Genomic DNA, 22483 nt, shown 5'->3' with positions numbered 1-22483 from the left:
AGGTATTTGTGATCACTATGTACATGCTACCTTTCAGTGCTTTGCTAAAAGCTTAATCTGTGCAAAAAAAAAGGATTTTTTTATTTTCCCTTTCAATTACAGTTTTCAAATGTAACATGGTGAATAAAGATTTTCAGATATACAGCCTATTCTGAAGTGTCTCTTCAAATAGGTAACAAAAAGAGAATTCATGCTAAAAAAAACCAAAAGGGGTGACAGCTCTAACCCCTCAGCTCAGGAACTTAAGTGACCCTATTAAAGCCCCACAGTTGGAGAGTGAAATGGAGAGATTATTGGGGAGTAATCCAGATCTTGGGGAAGATTTTAGCATGGAACCTTTTTCTTGGTGTCACACGATAAGTGACCTTGAAAGCAATGTCCAATTAAAGGACCAGGAGCTAGAAGAGCTTAAGGAAAAATGTGATTTCCTTCAAGAGCAGGTGAACACCTTAACGCAAAAGCTGGAGAAGGAATCTCTTTTGTCCGACTCTCTGACCAAATTGGGAAGGAGTAGAGAAGAGATTGCCAAGCTCTCAGGCCAGGTGTCAGAGTTGCAGAAAACCTTGGCAAAGGCTAAACCCAGATCTGAAAACTTTGTAGTACATAGCCAAGGACAATTAGAGGAAATCTCCTGTGACCAGACACGATATGGGAGTTTGGTGCTGGCCAATAAGGCTCTGTCGCAAGACTTAGCGGAGCTTCAGGAGGAGGTTTCAAAGCTAAAACCATTGGCTATGCCTAGTTTTAGTTCAGACACAGGCGTAGCTACACCAATTGCTGAAGACGTTATGCCGAAGGTTGGGTCAGAGACATTATCAGCCGTAGTGGAGATGCCATCTCCGGGGGAAATGATGCCAACGGTGGTGCAGGCTGCGGAAGAATGGTACCATACTGTATTGGAACCCGGCTATACTGGATTCCCTGTTCCAGCCTGAAGGTAGGTAAAGTTGAGCCAGAGCTGCCAGTGCCTAAGGCCCGGAAGGCTCCCTGCTATGCCACTAGTAGGGCCATCTGCCTTGAAAGTGGAAATGAGGGCCCTTCCTCAGAGGTAGAGCATTTACAGGAACTAATGTCCATTCAGTTGGTATTGCCATTCCAGAGCATGGAGAAAGCTGCAGCCATTATTGGGAAGCGCACAGAAAATCCACGGGAATTTTTCAAGCAGCAAGAGAACCACATCAGATGGCAGTGTTTTGTTGTTAACCCCTGGGACGGCAGTGAGAAGTTCCTCCGAAGCAGGACAACCTCATTCTCTGGAAAAAGAATGTCGTAATAGCTTGGGTGAAGATTGGAACAAAGCCCTGAGTTCAGTGGAACCTGTTCAAGATGGAGCATGGAAGCCACAGGGGCTCACAGAAGATGTGTTTATGGAGACATGAGAACGAGATGAGGATGTGGGATTCCCGGCTGCTCCTCAATTGACAGGGAGTGAGGAGGAAGTGATAATGGAGCTGGGAGAGGTTTTCTTGATGTCAAGTGATCATCCACCTCCAAAACAAGAATGCTCTAATCTGTTGGATCTGTGGCAGAATGATGAACCCCAGGAATCTACCTGGACAGATGGCAATCTGATGACTACTCAAGAGTCCATCCTAGAACAGGAAGTCTTATCTGAGCTGGAGATTGCTTCTGTTGAGGTCTTGGAAACCCAAGATCCTTCTCCTGTTAACGCGATGTATGTTCAGAAGTTAATCCCTGATGGGACATCACAGGTTCAGAAGCCCCCGGTTCTGGATATCCAGTACACATGTGAGACTTTCTCTGACGAATCACAGACAAAGACCGTACCTTTGGAGGTGTGTTGCCTACGTGAGCTAGTCATGGCTAAGCTAGTTGCAATACAGGAGTCCACTTCCGAAGTCATCCAGGAATCTGCTTCTGAAGGGGTTCCCCTCGTGTATGAGGAGGATAAGGTGCAAGATTTCGATCTTGGGGTTGTTGCACCCTGGCAGGATCCACCACGAGAGGCTCAAGATCCAAGTGCTGAACTGGGACAGTTCATAAAGGACACGCTATGTAAGGAGCAAGAACCTGTCTCAAAGGATCGTGCAGAGTCCCATTTCTGAGGTTGCTCTACCCAGGGAGAGTTCTCTATTTGAGACACGAGAGCTGGAAAACTTGAGGGGAGAGTTCCAAAAGCTGGCCCTAAGTAACGGCCAGCTACAAGAAACAGTGAAGGAAATTCCTAAACTACAGAGGTGAATAAGAGACATGGACAAGAGACTCAAAATGAATTATGTGCCAGTCATAGAACGGCAGGAGTTGGTGACTAGGGTCAAAGATGGGAGATCGGAGGACGAAGCAGTCACGTTAATGAAAGAAATGTTATCAAAGCTGGAAAGACTGAAGGAAGCACTTAAAGTTCAACAAATTAAAGGACTTTCTGAGACTCGGGACCAGTGCCTCACTCTGAGGGAAAGGGTGAGGGTGAAGTTGGACAATGACCTCAGAACAATTAATGTCGGGGCAGAGACTAGGTGTTACCGGTGCCAAGAGCTTGGCCACAAAAGGTGGAATTGTCCATATAGGTCAAGACCAGTGAGGGCCGGGGTGACTACTAAGCCCAGAGTGAACTTAAAAACCTTCCCCAGTCTAGAGTTGGTTAAGGTCAGGGGTCACAAACACCCAGACAAGAATGAAGCGACTTCCTCAGTAGCCAGTAAATCCGAGCCCGATAAGGGAAACATCCCTAAAGGTGGAAAGGTGAAGAGGAGGGGAAGTTTAGTGGGCAATGGGAAGTTGTCCAATAAAACGACCACTTTGGCCACTATGCCAAAGTGGAGGGAAAGGGAAGGTGGCACAGTGGAGGTGGTGCCACCAACCTTTAATAGATATAGATTCCAAGGGCAGTTAAAAGGGCCTCGGACGTGTACTTGGGAGAGGAACTTGGGACCCAGGTGTATGGGCCCAAGTTATGTCCCAAAGATTTGTCAGCCCAAAATAATTGGCAAATGTGAAATCTTGCCAATGTCACATGCCGCTTTTCTGAGTCAGGAAAAGCTGAGGGAAAGGGTATGTGGCAGGAGAGGTACTTTGCCACCTGTAAGCTACACACAGGGTCCTGGGGGTGGATGGGAAGTGTGGATGGACCGGGTTCCCATCCATTTGGCCCAGACCAGGTCTTATAGGCTTCTTAGCCGAAGAAGCTGCCTCATCAGCCAGCACCTGGGTGCTGGGTTTAAAGCAGAGTCTCTCCCATGAGCCAGGGCTCCTGAAGGCAGCTAGTGTCCAGGTGATAGGCCTGCTAGGGACAGTGGGATCTGGAGGGCTGGGCCACTAGTGTCAGGATGCCGGGACCTGAAGGGTTCCTTATTAAGTAAGAGGGAGTGAGGCAGGGCCTAACCTCCCTGGTAGTTTATACTAAAGACAGTGATCTTTGTTTTATGTATATCTTTGTTTTTGAGCTACGTGAATAAAAGGTATTTGTTGTTTTTTCACAAGCCTGGAGTTGGTCACTGGTGGAATTTTTGTAGCAGAGCACATTCTAGCAAGACTCCTGTTACAATATCTAGAAATGCCCCTGATAAGTTTTATAAGATATGGGATAGATGGCTTTCTTCCCCTTACAGTCAGCCTCTATCTATATCTGCACTGTAATACTAATCGTTCTCCGTGCTTGGACTTCTACTTATTGCATTATGCTCTACTACGTGCATATTTAGTGCACTCTTGGGTTCAGATATAATCTGTAAGCAATGTTTAAGTGTTTTCCGTGCTTCGTTGAAACGGTATTGTTTCTTAAGGATGTGCTCACACCGGGTTAATGTATTTTTATGTTATTATTTGATTATGCATACATGATATGGTTTGGATATCCCCTGTGATTACTGCATATGTTCTCCAATTTGTTTGTTTGTACTGTATGTCAGAAAAAAACAAATAAACATGATTGAATTTGAAAAAAAAAAAAAAAAAAAAAAAAAACACCTCGACCCATCCCCACTCACTAACTACTGAACAATTTCTCTTGTCCCTTTCACCTACAAACTACTGGAGCAGCTTGTCTACAATGGTCTCACCAGCTACCTCTCTAACAACTCCATCCTTGATCCTCTCCAATATGGTTTTCGCCCACTCGACTCCACTGAAACTGCCCTGGTCATAGTCACCAATGGCCTACTTTCGGCCAAATTCAGGGGCCACTTCTCTCTGCTCATCCTCCTGGCCCTCTCAGCGGCCAAAACATCCTCAGCTCCTCTGCACCCTTCAGACCATTGGCCTGTCTAGCACTGTCCATGCCTGGTTCACCTCCTACCTTACCAACCGCTCCTTCTCTATCTGCAATCGGCTCCACCTAACCCCCTTCCATCTTTCCCGCTGGTGTCCCACAGGGTTCTGTCCTTGGCCCCCTGCTCTTCTCCCTGTACAGCTGAACCCTAGGAGAACTCAATAGTAAGAGTAAAGAAGACTCCTGTTTGGGTGCACTCTTATAGCAAAGATAATGTACAATTAGTAAGACATTAAAATATCACTTTTATTAAATATTTGTTTATTAAAAAGAATTGTCAGAGTGTATCCAAGACAGACAGACATAAAAAAATATAGGAATAAAATATATGGTCCAAAGTTTAAGTCAATTAGGGAGCATGTGACAACCCTTAACGTGTACCATCTATATACCGTGATCCCTTGGAACTTCACAAGAAACCTGCTAATAGGTCAATTAACGGGGACTCTTCGGTATTTTCTATGATGATGATGACCATCATGAAAATATAGGCTCTCAAACAGCCCTGTTGCTTAAGGTAATCCTAGTGTATTATACCTATAGGACACTGCACTATGTATGATAACTGAGTGAATGTCTACCTGATAGGGGGTACTGTTGGAATTGACAATATTAGGTAAAGTAGATGGAAAGATAGACAAGTGGTGATTCTGCTGTCAGTGTTAGGCACAGTATCTAATATGGTTCTACTAAACTTGGCATTCCCAGGTGGTCCCCCATGCAAGTACTGACCAAGTCCAACACTGTTAAGCTTCCAAGATCGGACGGTGGGAGCACTCATCAATTCCTTCGCCTATAATACCAACTTTATGCCATCCCCCCCAATCTCTCTATCACTGTTGACAATACCATCATCTCCCCTGCTCTCCAAATCCGCTGTTTCTGTGTCACCCTTGATTCCACCCTCCCCTTCGTCCGGGGTCGTGCATCGTTCATCTTTGGTGCCTACGCACTGAACGATATGAACGAGTTCTCGCTCATATCGTTCAGTTATATCGCCTAATGTGTCGGGCCTATAAGTCAGTGTGACTTCAAAACAGCAGGTTTTGTGGGGTGTTCTTAGTATATAGTGGGTAGTACCAACAAAAGCGGTCCAAAGAAGGATAACTGGCAACAGGGTCAAGGGTGCCCAAGGCTCACTGATGCACTTGGGAAGTGAAAGCTAGCTAGTCTGGATCTATCCCACAAAAGAGCTACTGTAGCACAAATTGGTTAATGACTTAATGCTGGCTATGATTGAAAGGCATTAGAACACACCGTGCATCACAGCTCGCTGTGTGTGGGGCTGCATAGCTGCAGACCAGACAGAGTGCCATGAAGGCCCCACCTCACAACTTACAGAACTTAAAGTATCTGCTGTTAACGTCTTGGTTAACCTTTAGAGGTCTTGTCTAGTCCTTGCCTCAACATGTTCTCTAACACAAGTAGCAGAGATCCCTGGTAGTCTGCTGAGATCCAAACTCTCTGTTCTGTAGAGAAACCCTAGTGATGAATGGGATTTCATACAGACACTAAAGCTGCTTCAGCCACATGGTTCAACGTGATCTAGCAGAGATTGCAGCGTCCTTACGATACCAGAAAGAGATCTGAAATCTTTCAGTGTCCCCTGCAGCTTACTGCAGGCCATAAATGTGGTTATTGACAACCATTAATGCCAACTACCAATATATGCTATGGTGGTCATTGTAGGTTTCCACACAAACAAAATGCAAGGCTATAATAATCTCCATAATGACATCAATAAGTTCCAGCCTATGCATCATCTAGGAGAACTCTTCCTGCAGAAGATTGGAGGGGGGGAGGTTCAGGGGAAATTTGCGGAAAAATTATTTCACAGAAAGGGTAGTGGACAAGTGGAATAGCCTCCCATCAGAGGTGGTAGAGGCTAAGACAGTAGAGCAATTTAAACATGCATGGGATAGACATAAGGATATCCTTACAAAGAAATAAGGATCAAATAAGGTTAGTGATAAAAAAAAATAATATATAAAAAAAAAAAAAGGGGCAGACTAGATGGGCCAAGTGGTTCTTATCTGCCGACAAATTCTATGTTTCTATGTTTCTAAGATTTTTCCCCATCATAATAATTATTCCAAGTCCAAGCCAAGAAGCCCATAACAAAAAGCCCGTAAGATGGACAGAGAGGATAATAAATGCATTTACTGTATGTTATAGTTTATAGTAAAATGTCCTTACTCATCCTTTCTTTGGTTTCCAACACAGACCTGTTTTACGAAGTCATGGTCCAAATTCAACTCTAAGCTGGATAATAACAGAACAGTGAAAATGGACCTCAAGTCAAGGACTCCTTTAACATACAGGACAGGAATGTCAGTGTATGGAACCAATATGCAACATATATTTGTCTATTACACTAGCGTTTGCCCGCGGCTTCGCTCGCGTGGATGTCTGTTATTGTACAGCAGTACTGACTTTACAAAGACAGTAGTGCCATCTAATATTGTGATTTAGATTTTATATTGTACACATTGATCACAAAATTTCTTTGTAAACAATATTTGCAGTTTTTTCTTCAGGGATTAACACAAAAAGATGCTTGGGGCTACTAACTCGTGAGCATTCCATGTAAAGCTGCCCATGGGAGAAGCAGCTGGTCCTGAGATCTACACCTGCAGCCCTGAGTGGTTAGCCGTACAACTTTCTGATCATCATAGCGTAATAGACACTTACAGCAAACTGCAGACACTTTCATTGAAAAGTAAAATTGTTGGGTATAAGGGGAGGGGGAAGGTTGGGGGAGTATACAAGGTATAAACACATTTAGAAATATTCCCCTTATGAGTGTTGTGTAATGAAATGCCAAATGTCAAGTGAACTTTATTATTTGTGACGCAGGACGTCACTAGAAAGTATATGCCAGAAATTCCTGCTACAAAAATAATTTTTAATTATTCTACACTTAGAAGTGTTGTATTTCAGCCACAATTGTACAGAAGAGTGAGTAACAATGATTCAATAGCAATCTCATCAGCCTCTGCCCACAATGCATTGTCCTTCCCCGTCTCTACAGCTCCCAGAAGCAACAAAGCAATAAAATCGGTTATGGGTGTAACGCAATGACGAAGATCACAGAGTTGAGCAATTTTGTTTCTACTGCATGTACAAGAATGTCCCTTCAAACTACTACAGTGCATGTGTTACACTGTGTGTACGTAGAGATGCAGCTGAGAATAAGATGCACCCTATCAGAAATGGAGATGTAGTAGACGTCCTTTAGATCCTAAAAACTCTGGGCCTACTTATAACCATTTGAGAGCTATAAGCAGAAGCATGGGTAGAGCTATACTTTAACAAAAGAGATTAAACAACTTTTTACACCTCTTACCTGGTTGGGGAAGTGACAAACGCTGAATCATCCTTTAATGTGAATTTCCAGGTCTCACTGGCATTTGATTCCCTGGACTCCAGCTCTCCCATCACCCAGTCTGGTAATCCTCCAGTGCCTGTGCTTTGAAATCTCCCAGAATTGGGCTCATCAAAATAGATTGACTGTAAAAATGAACAACAAACCAGTTAGACAGTATATATAGTGCATCTGGAAATAATTCACAGCGCTTCACTTTTTCCACATTTTGTTATGTTACATCCTTATTCCAAAATGGAATAAATAAATTTTTTCCCTCCAAATTCTACACTCAATACCCCATAATGACGTTAAAAAAAAAGTTTTGTTTTTTTTTATAGATTTTTGCAAATTTATTAAAAATAAAAAAACTAAGAAATCAGATGTACAGAAGTATTGACAGCCTTTGATCAATACTTTGGTGATGCACCTTTGGCAGCAATTACAGCCTCAAGTCTTTTTGAATATGATGCCACAAGCTTGGAACACCTATCTTTGGGCAGTTTCGCCCATTCCTCTTTGCAGCACCTCTTAAAATCCATTAGGTTGCATGGGAAGCGTTGGTTTCACAACCATTTTCACATCTCTGTAGAGATGTTCAATCGGATTCAAGTCTGGGCTCTGGATGGGCCACTCATGGACATTCAGAGTTGTCCTGAAGCCACTCCTTTGATATCTTGGCTGTGTGCTTAGGGTTGTTGTCCTGCTGAAAGATGAACCGTCGCCCGAGTCTGAGGTCAAGAGCACTCTGGAGCAGGTTTTCATCCAGGAGGTTTCTGTACATTGCTGCTTTCATCTTTCCCTCTATCCTGACTAGTCTCCCAGTTCCTGCCACTGAAAAACATCCCTACAGCATGATGCTGCCACCATGCTTCACTGTAGGGAAGGTATTGGCCTGGTGATGAGCGATGTCTGGTTTCCTCCAAACATGACGCCTGGCATTCACGCCAAAGAGTTCAATCTTTGTCTCAGACCAAAGAATTTTGTTTCCAGATGCACTGTAGCTAGAGTACTTATCTGATAAGACCCTTGAGGAGCCAGTACAGCAGATCAAATTTTTTAAGGAAAAACAAAAAACTTTATTAACACAAAAGACTCCTGATCTTTAAGTTCTCATGGAGGAGTCACATGTGTGGTTTTCATTTATAAGGTATATAACAGTGTTCTCTAATCTTGTAATTTTTAGGGCTGTTTACAAAAAACAGGGAGATCCAGTTGCATTCATAGAATATGTCTGTCTTCACAAAAAGCAGGCGTCTCCAACTTGTACCACATGATTTATTGTGAACATATGAGGCAACTTACTACAGGACATCTCTTCCCAACAAGCAGAACCTAAGAAACCTGCATTCATTCCTATGGCTTATCTATCAGTCAGCAGAGTGAGCGGCACATTAGAAGACTTGCGCTGCAGAAATAAACTGTGTGGATTGGTGCATTTATACATCTAGTGTACACACTAGACTGTTTTAGCAGACCACCACGACCTTCCGGATTTTTAAACGCCAAACTGCACCCTGCCCTTTTACCAACACCCTGCAAAAACAGCCTGCCCGGTGCCGATCTGCTGCCACGTGAATAGATGTTATGTGCATGGCATCTATTCACATTATTGGGAGAGTATGGGGGAAGCTTGGCTCTCCGTTAGTGTTGGGCCCATCCCCAAGATGTGATGCCGCGGATAGACACGCACTCAAGATGTGACACCAAGGAGAGCCCCGCCCCCAATAGTGACATTGGCAGGCTGCGTCCCCTCCTTGACCAGCCACAGACTTTTTTTTTTTTTTTTAATATTCCTTTAGAACAAAGGACCTGATTCAGAGTTCACAAATCTCCTTGCAACTGCGATTCCATACACAGCAGTTCTGATAAAATATGCTAATGTTGCAGCTGTAGGGAGTATACTGAGAGATAGCCGGACTCTGGGTCGACAGCACTTAGGTCGACATGGAAAACAGTCGACATGAGTTTTTAACATTTAATTTTTTTTTACTTTTTCATACTTTATGATATACAGTACGTGGACTACAATTGGGAACAGTAACCTGTGCCGAGCACAGCAGTAGCGGAGCGAGGCACCTTGCCCGAAGCATGGCAAGCGAAACAAACCATGTGAGGGGGCATGGTGAACTAATTGGGGTTCCCGGTCACTTTACGAAGAAAACACCAAAAAAAAACATAAAAAACTCATGTCGACCTGTTTCCATGTCAACCTTGTTCATGTCGACCTAGACACTGTCAACCCTGAGTCCCATACCCATACTGAGACATCCGCCAGCAGCACCTCAAATATGGCGCTTGCATACAAAGATGAACAATCTAACACACACTGGTCGCACCATGGATCATCTGAGCAACTTTATGGTTGTCCGTCGGAAGTAACTGTATACACAGACACAGTCAAAGGCTGAAACACGCCCCTGAAATGGTCACGACCGAGTTTCACTTGCCTCCCCACCACCCATTACCTCACATAAACGCTCATTGACTGTCAATCACCCTGTGTACACACACACTGCGACCACCTTTGGTAATCAATAGGAACACATGTGCAGTGTAACTCTGACGTCTGCGCAGTACAAAAATAGGATTTTAATTAACTACTGGTAAATCCTTTTCTCGTGGTCCATAGAGGGTACTGGGGTTCCATTTAGTACCATGGGGGTATAGACGGGTCCTCTAGGAGCTATGGGCATTTTAAGAATTTGATAGTGTGGGCTGGCTCCTCCCTCTATGCCCCTCCCACCAGACTCAGTCTAGGAAACTGTGCCCGAGGAGACGGACATACTTTGAGAGAAGAATAGATAAAGATAGTGGGGAGATTCCGAATCAGCACACACAAACAGAGGAAAGCTATGCTAACCCAACTTTAAACAGGAACAGCAACTGCTGAACCAACAATACTTAACCAAGTAACAGTGCAGGAAGAACGAAGTGCCGGGCGGGTGCCCAGTATCCTCTACGGACTACGAGAAAAGGATTTACCAGTAGGTAATTAAAATGCTATTTTCTCTTACGTCCTAGAGGATACTGGGGTTCCATTTAGTACCATGGCGATGTACCAAAGCTCCCAAACCGGGTGGGAAAGTGCTGAGGTTCTTGCAGAACTGATTGACCAAACTGAAGGTCCTCAGAGGTCAAAGTATCGAACTTGTAGAACTTAGCAAACGTGTTCGAACCTGACCAAGTAGCTGCTCGGCAGAGCTGTAAAGCCGAGACACCCCGGGCAGCCGACCAGGAAGAACCCACTGACCTAGCAGAGTAGGCCTGTACAGATTTTGGAACCTGCAAGCCTGCCGTGGAATAAGCATGCTGGATAGGGAGCCTGAGCCAGTGTGAAATGGTCTGCTTTGAAGCAGGACACCCAATTTTATTAGGATCATATAGGACGAACAGCGAGTCGAATTTCCTGTGACGAGCTGTCCTCTTTACGTATACCTTCAAAGTCCTCACAACGTCCAAAGACTTTGAAGTAGTGGAAGTGTTGGTGATATCCGGAACCACAATAGGTTGGTTGATGTTAAATGCAGACACCACTTTCGGAAGAAATTGCTGACGAGTTCTAAGTTCAGCTCTGTCCTCATGGAAAATTAAATAGTGGCTCTTCTGAGACAAAGCCCCCAGCTCCGACACACGTCTTGCTGAAGCCAAGGCCAACAGTGTGACGGTCTTCCACGTAAGATATTTTACGTCCACTTCCTGTAATGGTTCAAACCAGTCCGATTGGATGACCAGATTGAGATCCCAAGGTGCCATGGGAGGCACAAAGGGAGGTTAAATGCGCAGAACACCTTTCAAAAATGTCTGGACCTCAGGGAGAGAAGCCAATTGTTTTTGAAAGAAAATGGAAAAGGCCGAAATCCGTACTTTTATGGAGCTTAGACGAAGGTCACATCCACACCTGACTGCAGAAAAAGAAGGAAACGTCCCAGGTGAAATTTCACCACAGAATAAGTTCTGCTCTCACACCAAGAGACGTATTTCTGTTACGTTCCTGATGCTCAGAACTAGAGAGATGTTGTGTAGAGAGTCCAGAGCACCAGGACGTGACGCTGAAATAAGGGATGGTACGGGAATAGCCCCTAGCACCCTACCTCCGTTGTTTTACCCGTGTGGTCAGTTCACGCCTGAGTGACTATGGTTTCTTGGGCCCACGGCAGCCGCGTTTGAAGGGCGGATTAGGTCTGCCCTACTCCGATGCCCCCAGGTCTTAGAGTGCGACAAGGCGTGAACCGAGACAGGATAATAACAAGGGGACCTCTAACTAAAGCAAACAGAAGCTAGGGGCTACTAACTACCCTAAAACTAAATATATGTGCGGCATGCCGCCAAAGGAAAAGAACAACAAAAGATACCACTGTCCACTTCCCCACACGGCACCGCCGAGTTCCGGGGAGGACAGTGAAAAGCGGAAACCTCCGCAAAAACCACCAATACAAAAGTAAAACAGGGACTAAGCGGCCTAGGCCGCAACACGCGGCAGGAGCCGCTACTCACGAAACCGGGAGAGAACCCCAACAAGCGAGAACCCCCAGATGACCGCAACAGGTTCACCTGGACAGGAAGGATTCCCAGGACCGGCTCCAGAACTCCAGAACTCAGGAGCACAGGGAGCAGGATCGACCAGATACAGCTGACCAGGAACAGACGTTGCAAGGCAGGAACAGCATACAGGAAGCTATCACCGGCGAGGCTGCAGTGTGCTGGCTCCCATAAAAAGACCCTGCTGGCCAATGACAGGAGGGCCAGCAAGACCAGCCCCCAGACCCTAATTACTAGTTGCCGTGCAGCTGCCCTGCTGCACGAGCAACTAATCAATCCTATCTGGCAACGGGGAACGCGGTCCGCCAATGGCGTCCCCGTTGCTATGGACCCAGCGACTGAGGACGCCCGGCGTCCTAGCGTTGCCAGGGACCCGGCGGCTACAGTACGCACGGCGTCCTGGCGTTGCTAGGCGCCGGGAGGGAGGGAGGTGAGGCGGCCGTGAGCGTCGCTCGGAAGCAGACCGAGCGGCGCCGCGGACCGCGGCACCTAACAATTTCTTCCAAATACGGTGGTAAAGTTTAGACGTTACCCCCTTCCTGGCTTGGATCATAATCGGGATAACTTTATTAGGGCTCCCTCTCCTGGCTAGAATCAGCCGTTCAACTTCCATGCCGTCAAACGTAGCTGCAGCAAGTCCTGATAGACGAATGGGCCCTGTTGTAGAAGATCCTTGCGAAGAGGTAGAGGTCACGGATCTTCGAGGAGCATCTCTAGAAGGTCCGCGTACCAGGCCCTTCTTGGCCATTCCGGAGCAATGAGTATTGCTTGAACCTTTTCCCTTTTTATTCTTTTGAGAATTCTTGGGATCAGAGGAAGTGGAGGAAACACGTACACCATCTGACAGACCCATGGAGTCGTCAGAGCATCTACCGCCACTGCCTGTGGGTCTCACAACCTGGAACAATACCGCTTGCGCTTCTTGTTGAGACGAGAAGCCATCATGTCGATTTGTGGATATCACCCACCGATGTGTCAAGCACCTGAACACTTCCGGGTAAAGGCCCCACTCCCCCAGGTGTAGGTCGTGTCTGCTGAGGAAGTCTGCTTCCCAGTTGTTTACTCCCGGAATGAAGACTGCTGACAACGTCACAGCGTTTTTTTCTGCCCAAAGGAGAATTCTTGACACCTCTGACATTGCTGCTCTGCTTTTCGTTCCGCCCTGACGGTTTATGTACGTTAATGCCGTCACATTATCCGACTGGACTTGAATGGCCCAATCCTGAAGAAGATACGAGGCCTGCAGAAGTGCGTTGTATATGGCCCTGAGTTCCAGGATGTTGATCGGAAGGATGACTTACGGACTTGACCATCTTCATTGAAACTGCACCCCCTGGGTGACTGATCCCCAACCTAGGAGGCTTGCGTCTGTGGTTAACAGGATCCAGTACTGAATTCCAAACCTCCGACCCTCGACAAGGTGAGAGGTCTGTAGCCACCACAGAAGGGAGATCATGGCTTTTGGCGACAGGTGCATGTGAAGATGCGATCCGGACCATTTGTCCAACAGATCGAGCCGGAAGGGTCTTGCGTGAAACCTTCCATATTGAAGCGCCTCGTAAGAGGCCACCATTTTCCCCAGAAGGCGAATGCATTGATGCACAGATATCCAGGTTGGCTTCAGGACATCCTGAACCATCGGCTGGATTACCAATGCCTTTTCCAACAGAAGGAACACTTTCTGCGACTCCGTGTCCAGTATCATTCCCAGGAATAGGAGCCTTAGTGTTGGCTCTAGGTGAGATTTCGGAAGGTTCGGAATCCACCTGTGATCCTGGAGAAGTTTGGTTGAGAGGCCAATGCTGTCCAGCAACCTCTCCCTGGACGGCGCCTTTATCAGAAGATCGTCCAGATCGGTGCCATGGAGAAACCAAATGGCAGGGCCTGGAACTGGTAGCGACAGTCCTGCAGTGCAAACCGTAGATAAGCCTGATGAGGCAGGCAGAGCGGAATGTAAAGGTACGTACTAGGAATTCCTCCAGACCTGAGATCATCAATCTCAGAGACACCATCTTGAACTTGAACACTCTTAAGAATGGGTTCAAGGTCTTGTGGTTCAGATTTCGTTGTACCGAAACAAGTTGGAATAGTACCCCTTGTTGTGTAGATGAGGTGGAACTGGAACAATGATCTGAGTCAATGGCCTGCTGTAAAGTTATACTTGCCTCTTGTGAAACTGGTAAGCCTGATTTGAAGAATCTGTGAGGTGGGAGCTCCTGGAACTCCAGTCTGTAGCCCTGGGAAATAAGATCTATTACCCAGGGATCCCGGCACGAACTTGACCAGATGTGACTGAAGAATTGTCTGAGCTCTGTTCCTGAACACCTGCAGTTGCTGGTTTGCGTGGTTTACCTCTTGGGCCTCTGGAGGCCGTAGAAGCACCTCTGGATTTTCCCTTAAACTTGGCTGTCCGAAAGGACTGTAAATTTGAAGCTCAATAAGATTTCCTGGCTGGGGGAGCTGCGGAAGGAAGATATGTAGACTTACCCGCAGTAGCTTTGGAGATCCATTTGTCTAGTTCGTCTCCAAAGAAGGCCTCTCCTGTGAATGGTAGGCCTTCCACGTCTTTCCTGGAGTCCGCACAATCAGTCCACTGGCGTAGCCACAAGCCCCTGCGTGCTGACACTGCCATAGCAGTGGTGCGTGCATTAAGCAAACCAATATGTTTTATGGCTTCCACTATAGAGTTCGCAGAGTCCTGTATATGCTGCAGGAGTAAAACAACATCCCCCCTGGACAAGGAATCTAACCCCTCAATTAGGTTACCTGACTATTTAGCAGTGGCTTTTGTGATCCACGCACATGCAATAGTTGGTCTCTGGGCCACCCCAGCAGCTGTGTACAATGATTTGAGTGTAGTCTCAATTTTACGATCAGCCATATCTTTTAGGGAGGCTGCACCAGGGACAGGCAATACAGTTTTTCTTGACAGTCTAGAGACTGATGCGTCCACTATCGGTGGATTTTCCCATTTTTTCCTATACTCCAGAGGAAAAGGAAAAGATGAGAGCAACCTTTTAGGGCAAAAAAAGAAGAAAAGAATGAGACCGCTTCTTACTGACACTGAGGAAGCCGCCGATGCTAATGAGGCGGAGAAACGCGTTTGTCACGAGCAGAACACCTTGGGAGAGAAAAGCACTCCTGCAGCATTGTTTGAAAGCCGGCCGGCTCACACTTCTTTCAAACACCCCAGTGCTAAAGGGGGAACAGAACGGACTCCACACAGCAGCCTTGGAGCACAGGCAAGGCTCCAAGGGAGAGAAGTTGCTGGGAGAGGTAATTGGTGCTTTGCATGGTGCACCTAAAAGAACTGCTACATACTAACTACCAGTAAATTGGTGCATGGCTTAAAAGTGCTGGAAAGATCTGCCTTCTACTAACATGTTATAACACTAACACGATCTTGCTACTGCCTTGGAAGATCTGCCTTCTACTAACACGTCATAATACCCTGTTAATTCTTTGGCATGCTTACAGGACTGCCTAACATCGTTTGATTTGATTGGCATACTTGCATGTTGTACCTAAAAGAACTGTGCTGAAAATAATTACAGTGGGATTCCAACCTGGATATGATATCTGCTAATTTGTCTCCATAGAGGATAGATGAATATTTATGCAAGTTAAAACTACAGCTGTATTGTAGCTAATAGAGTATTGAAATTGGCAGCTCCATAAAGTATCAAGTGGCTTTTGCTGTTTTAAGATTGTATAATATAAATATAGAATTGTTTTTTAAAGAATACTGGCCGGTATTCATATGTGATATTGAGATTTATTGTGTTTCATATATATATAAAAAATCTTTTTCAAAGTAAGAAGCGCTGTCTCATTCTTTTCTTCTTTTTTTGCTTTTAAACTTGGGGTATTTGGAACTTAATCCCCGAGATTAGCTGCTAATTACTTTGAGGAGAGTGGCGCCAGGTGTATGTATTTTTGTGGAGATCAACCTTTTAGGGATTTGAAATTTCTTATCAGGATTAACCCATGGTTCTTCAAACAGGGTATTCAATTCCTTTGACGCAGAAAAAGTGACGGAGGACTTATTTTGTACATTAAAATAAGATTCCTCACACTCCTCTGACATCAGGAATTTGCAGAACATCTCTGATAGCCTCTATTCCCTGTGACAGAGTAGCATCCCCCCCCCTCCAAATCCATCTCACCCTCCTCCATGTCTGACCCGTCAGCGTCAGACTGCAGCATATGTGCCAGAGATAATTTTTGCGGACAAATGGGAGGGGATTGAGACGCTGGTTTGTGGACTGAGTCTCTATTCCTAAACTCATTCACAGTCTGTCTTAAGTATTGCGTCTCTTTCTCATTGCGGGATAGTTTTGTAGAAATATTGGAGATCATTCCCTTAATGGAATTAACCCATTCCAGTTCAGCCCCGCTATTCTGGGAAGGTGCACTGCCCTGAGTACCTAGTAGTGAGCCCCCTGGTGAAGAGGAACACTCCGCTGTAAAAGAAACACACTCTTTGCCTGACATAATGTAAATGTGACAGCACACACACAAACAGGAAAAGGTTAAGCACAGTTAACCCACAAAGAGCCCTTCAGGAGACACAGGGGTAAATTTACTAACATTCGTAATTTTCGGAAAAAGGTCAAAGTTCAATCACGAATGACATCGAAAGTGTAAAACTGCAACTTTTTGAATTTATTACGCCTAATTTACTAAGCTGTCGTATTCGGATTTTTCATTTGTTCCGATGTCGATGTCATTCGTGTTTTTTTCCCGTTTTGTACGGCAGTGATTAGCAAAACACTGCCGACTTTATCACAATGAATCTCGGCCGGATCTGTGTGATCCGTGCTGGGGTTCATTTTTTTTTTTTTTTTTAAATAAACACTGTAAAACTTAAAAAAAAATTGCGTGGGGTCCCCCCTCCTAAGCATAACCAGCCTCGGGCTCTTTGAGCCGATCCTGGTTGCAGAAATATGGGGAAAAAAATGACATGGGTTCCCCCATATTTAAGCAACCAGCATCGGGCTCTGCGCCTGGTCCTGGTTCCAAAAATACGGGGGACAAAAAGAGTAGGGGTCCCCCGTATTTTTAAAACCAGCACCGGGCTCCACTAGCTGGACAGATAATGCCACAGCCGGGGGTCACTTTTATATAGTGCCCTGCGGCCGTGGCATCAAAAATCCAACTAGTCACCCCTGGCCGGGGTACCCTGGGGGAGTGGGGACCCCTTCAATCAAGGGGTCCCCCCCCCCAGCCACCCAAGGGCCAGGGGTGAAGCCCGAGGCTGTCCCCCCCCATCCAATTGGCTGCGGATGGGGGGCTGATAGCCTTTTGTGAAAATGAAAAGATATTGTTTTTAGTAGCAGTACTACAAGGCCCAGCAAGCCTCCCCCGCATGCTGGTACTTGGAGAACCACAAGTACCAGCATGCGACGGAAAAACGGGCCCGCTGGTACCTGTAGTACTACTACTAAAAAAATACCCAAAAAAAGACAATACACACACACCTTGAAAGTAAAGTTTTATTACATGCATCCACACAAACATACATACATACTTACCTTATGTTCACACGAGGGTCTGTCCTCTTCTCCAGTAGAATCCATGGGTACCTGTTGAATAAATTCTACTCACCAGATCCAGGGTCCCAGGCTCCTCGTAGCATCCATTTGTAATCCACGTACTTGAATAAAATAAAAAAACGGAGAGCCACGCACTGAAAGGGGACCCATGTTTGCACATGGGTCCCCTTTCCCCGAATGCCAGAAACCCACTCTGACTGATGTCTAAGTGGGTTTCTTCAGCCAATCAGGGAGCGCCACGTTGTAGCACCCTCCTGATCGGCTGTGTGCTCCTGTACTGTCTGACAGGCGGCACACGGCAGTGTTACAATGTAGCGCCTATGCGCTCCATTGTAACCAATGGTGGGAACTTTCTGCCCTGCGGTTGACCGAAAGTGACCTCACCGCTGAGCAGAAAGTTCCCACCATTGGTTACAATGGAGCGCATAGGCGCTACATTGTAACACTGCCGTGTGCCGCCTGTCAGACAGTACAGGAGCACACAGCCGATCAGGAGGGTGCTACAACGTGGCGCTCCCTGATTGGCTGAAGAAACCCACTTAGACATCAGTCAGAGTGGGTTTCTGGCATTCGGGGAAAGGGGACCCATGTGCAAACATGGGTCCCCTTTCAGTGCGTGGCTCGGCTCTCCGTTTTTTTATTTTATTCAAGTACGTGGATTACAAATGGATGCTACGAGGAGCCTGGGACCCTGGATCTGGTGAGTAGAATTTATTCAACAGGTACCCATGGATTCTACTGGAGAAGAGGACAGACCCTCGTGTGAACATAAGGTAAGTATGTATGTATGTTTGTGTGGATGCATGTAATAAAACTTTACTTTCAAGGTGTGTGTGTATTGTCTTTTTTGGGGTATTTTTTTAGTAGTAGTACTACAGGTACCAGCGGGCCCGTTTTTCCGTCGCATGCTGGTACTTGTGGTTCTCCAAGTACCAGCATGCGGGGGAGGCTTGCTGGGCCTTGTAGTACTGCTACTAAAAACAATATCTTTTCATTTTCACAAAAGGCTATCAGCCCCCCATCCACAGCCAATTGGATGGGGGGGACAGCCTCGGGCTTCACCCCTGGCCCTTGGGTGGCTGGGGGGGGGGACCCCTTTATTGAAGGGGTCCCTACTCCCCCAGGGTACCCCGGCCAGGGGTGACTAGTTGGATTTTTGATGACACGGCCGCAGGGCACTATATAAAAGTGACCCCCGGCTGTGGCATTATCTGTCCAGCTAGTGGAGCCCGGTGCTGGTTTTAAAAATACGGGGGACCCCTACTCTTTTTGTCCCCCGTATTTTTGGAACCAGGACCAGGCGCAGAGCCCGATGCTGGTTGCTTAAATATGGGGGAACCCCTGTCAATTTTTTCCCCATATTTCTGCAACCAGGATCGGCTCAAAGAGCCCGAGGCTGGTTATGCTTAGGAGGGGGGACCCCACGCAATTTTTTTTAAGAAAATAACCACTTTTCCACCCCTTCCCACTGATATACATGCACGGATCTCATGGATCCCTGCATGCCTATACAATCACGGATTAAAAAAGCAGGTCTGGGTTTTTTTTGCACTTTTTTACGAGTTGTAATTTTTCACGGCAGTGTTTGTTTTTTTTTGCTTTGCACTTCTTAGTAAATTACCGAGATTCATAGTTAAACAGCCGCGTTTTGACCGATGGTGTATTCATTCGTAATTTTTTTGTTGGACTTCCAAAAAATTACGAATGCCCTCATCACTGCCGTGATTATTGCTTAGTAAATTACCGAGATGACACTTTGATGAAAAAACGGCATCTCGGTCAAAATCGGGACCTTAGTAAATTTACCCCACAGAGTTAATTGGACCCAGCCCCCACCGCGCCCTTATCGCTAATGCCAAGCTTAGCCGGGTCGCAGTACACTAATAAATCGCCCCACCCCCCCTGCTATGACCTCCTGGTACCGCTGATATAATATGGAGTTACACTGGAGGAGCTGCGCGTCCCTGTCAGTCAGCGTCTGTGTCCACTGCAGAGGGAAAATGGCGCCGGTGAGCTGCTGGATCCTCTCATGGTGAAGCCCCACCCCTTCAATGGCGCACGGTCTTCTCGCTTTTTTTATACTGACTGAGGTAATCTGTTGCTTCAAATGGAGAGAAAACCGGTTTAAGACTATTTTTGCCAGTGTGGGTACTGTGTACAGTGTACTGAGACGCAGCTGTGTACTGTCTGGAGACGCATTCCACCCCGGTTAGAAGCCGTGCGTCTCCGTACCCTCATGCCACCCTAATGGCCGGCGGCCCACTAGTCGGAACGTCGGCGTAGTACTCACCACTCTTCAGACACTGTTAGGGGTGGCGGCGTGCTGCGGGAATGTACGCTAGCCGTGGTAGGGCTTGCGAATAGTTCCCTCAGGAGCTCAGTGTCCTGTCAGCGGGGAACGGGACCACTAACCCTTCAAGAGGTTGGGCCGTTCCATCCCGCCAAGTCCCACGAAGCAGACAGGCTGGTGCCAACCAGCCCTGCCTGAAAATAACAAACACATAAAATAAATGCAGAAAACTCTTCAGAAGCTTCCATAAGCGTGACCGGGTCCTCCGCGCACATTTTCTAAACTGAGTCTGGTAGGAGGGGCATAGGGGGAGGAGCCAGCTCACACTATCAAATTCTTAAAGTGCCCATGGCTCCTAGTGGACCCATCTATACCCCCATGGTACTAAATGGAACCCCAGTATCCTCTAGGAGACAAGGGAAAAAACAAATCCACTAACACAGGAATTGTGTCCACTGGCCCACAGTCGTAATAAAGGGCTTCTGAAGAAGCTGGACACAAAAGAAGGTCTGTAGAGGAAAGCACAGACCCACGTGATAGACAGTTTTACATTAACCTAAAAGAAAAGACCAGTCATAAACAGATAGGAGAGTGAGGTAGACATATCTAACCAGATTGTGAAACAAGAATTAAAATATAAAACCACTTAATTTGCCTTAAATCAGTATTAAGACACAAGGATAAGCCTGCTTGACCACTAAACAGACAAATGCAAATATAAATCCCGAGAACCTGAAGGCAGACAGAGCAGTACCTTATTACATACCATATATGTGGGTAAGGGTTTGAGCATGCCCTCTTCAGGTTTGTGGGTGAATGGTCCCCCTAGCAACCCACTCTTCAGCATATGAAGGAGAAGCTTGGCGTACAAGTTCCGGTTCTTCCTGCCAGTAACGCCAGTCCCTGCTCCTGATGGATCACATAGCTTTTTAATCCACAAGGCACATCGCTGGCGGTCTGATTAACAGAAAACACACTTTCAGTGGCAGAAGTATCTTACTAATGTGCGTGACTGATCTCACAGTGACATTGTTACTGTATAGCAGCACAGTATAATACAATAACCCCCATTACATTGTGAGCGCGATCTAGGATTTACTCAGAAGTGGAGACAGGTGTCATTTCTAACATTTACATATTAATAACAGAGCACAGGACAATACTGTAATAAATACACTAGAATATGGGTGATCATCCCGTGCTCGGCCCAGAAGAAGTGCTATGATATGAGTATTAGCAGTCCTCTCATTATGTGAGCAGAGTCTGCCCTCTGGTGACTGTTACTTACATCGTACTCCTTGTACAATAATATGATAGTATCGTTCAGAGAGCACAGACGCTCTATACCTAATTGTGCTTTACATATTATTGTACTGGGGTAAAATTTACTGCACTCTAGTTGAAAACATTAAACAGAACCTTTATTTGCTTCGTCTCTTCTGCCCACATCAGTGCATGCTCTTAATGATGCAAGTACTGGATGGATACATGTTCTTCTCTCCCTAGAACAAGATTGTATACGCTTATTGCTATAAATAATAGTGATTACCACGAGTAACATTCTGTTCTAATACCGCTCTGAACAAACCGAAAAGACAGGGACCACTCCCGGCAATGATCCTGCTATGAAACCGCATGCTAGTCACCTCACTGACATACAAGCTGGGTTTCTAAAGACTACAGCTACAAAAGAGGGCTGGAGAGAACAAACAAGAGAGGGAGAAATTGTACTGAAGTTCAGTGTTTGGCAAGAGACACAGAAAGTGCTACAAGGCTTTCACAGACCTATAGCCTCATGTGAAACCACTGATCACATCTCTTCTTCAAGTTTCCGTCCCACTAAAAAGTAATTCTGTTGGTTGATCCAACTTTTTTTTTTTTTTTTTTTTTATTTAAACATATTTTTATTGAATTTTTGCAGAGAAGAGAACATACACACATACATATCTCCTATATAATAGCCCAGATCTGTGACTTTGTGCTTCATTTGCTAATGCTGGGCGGAGTCACAACACTGGGCGGAGTTAGTCAAATGAGTCACAGATCTGGGCAAATGTATAGGAGACTAGGAGCAGAAGCAGATGCTATGGGCATGGCACAGAAAGGGGTGCATACCTCCCAGCTTTCTTTAGGCAGAATGAGGGACACACGCACTGCGAAAAGGGGGTGTGGTCAACGAAAGGGGGTGTGGCTTCGCGGGAGGACCCGCGCTTGCGAGCCACGCCCCCGTTTTCATCAGTGAGGGGGCATGCCCAGCGCTCTGTGAGCTGCTGGCATGCCCCCAGGGGCGGATTATGAGTCTGGGGGGCCCAGGGCACTTGAGTCATCTCATCGCTGTGCCTGCTGTGGGGTTGGGGGCGTGGCCTAATCGCGGCCCACGTGGCCACGCCCCCCTTATGCAAATTCCGGGATTTTTTTTTTTAAAGGGATTTTGGCCCCTCAGCTAGGGGTAAATCCAGACCCCCCCCCCCACACACACACCCGCACAGGCCTGCCAACATGCA

General features: G+C 46.2%; 1 protein-coding gene across 1 annotated transcript in view; it reads right to left on the bottom strand.

The window, feature by feature from the left end:
* CEP112 (centrosomal protein 112) overlaps nucleotides 1–22483 on the bottom strand; it is a 733320-nt gene that overhangs the window by 674080 nt on the left and 36757 nt on the right. The window contains exons 4-5 of the mRNA XM_063960841.1: nucleotides 20746–20936; nucleotides 7575–7738 (exon numbers count right to left, since the gene is read on the bottom strand). Coding sequence (XP_063816911.1) covers nucleotides 7575–7738; nucleotides 20746–20936 — 355 coding nt within the window. The remainder of the gene's footprint in view (nucleotides 1–7574; nucleotides 7739–20745; nucleotides 20937–22483) is intronic.

The sequence above is a fragment of the Pseudophryne corroboree genome, chromosome 3 (assembly GCF_028390025.1).
Source record: "Pseudophryne corroboree isolate aPseCor3 chromosome 3, aPseCor3.hap2, whole genome shotgun sequence".
In the NCBI taxonomy this organism is placed as follows: Eukaryota; Metazoa; Chordata; class Amphibia; order Anura; family Myobatrachidae; genus Pseudophryne; species Pseudophryne corroboree.
Note: the sequence above shows the minus strand (reverse complement) of the source record. Positions and strands in the feature narration are given on the sequence as shown.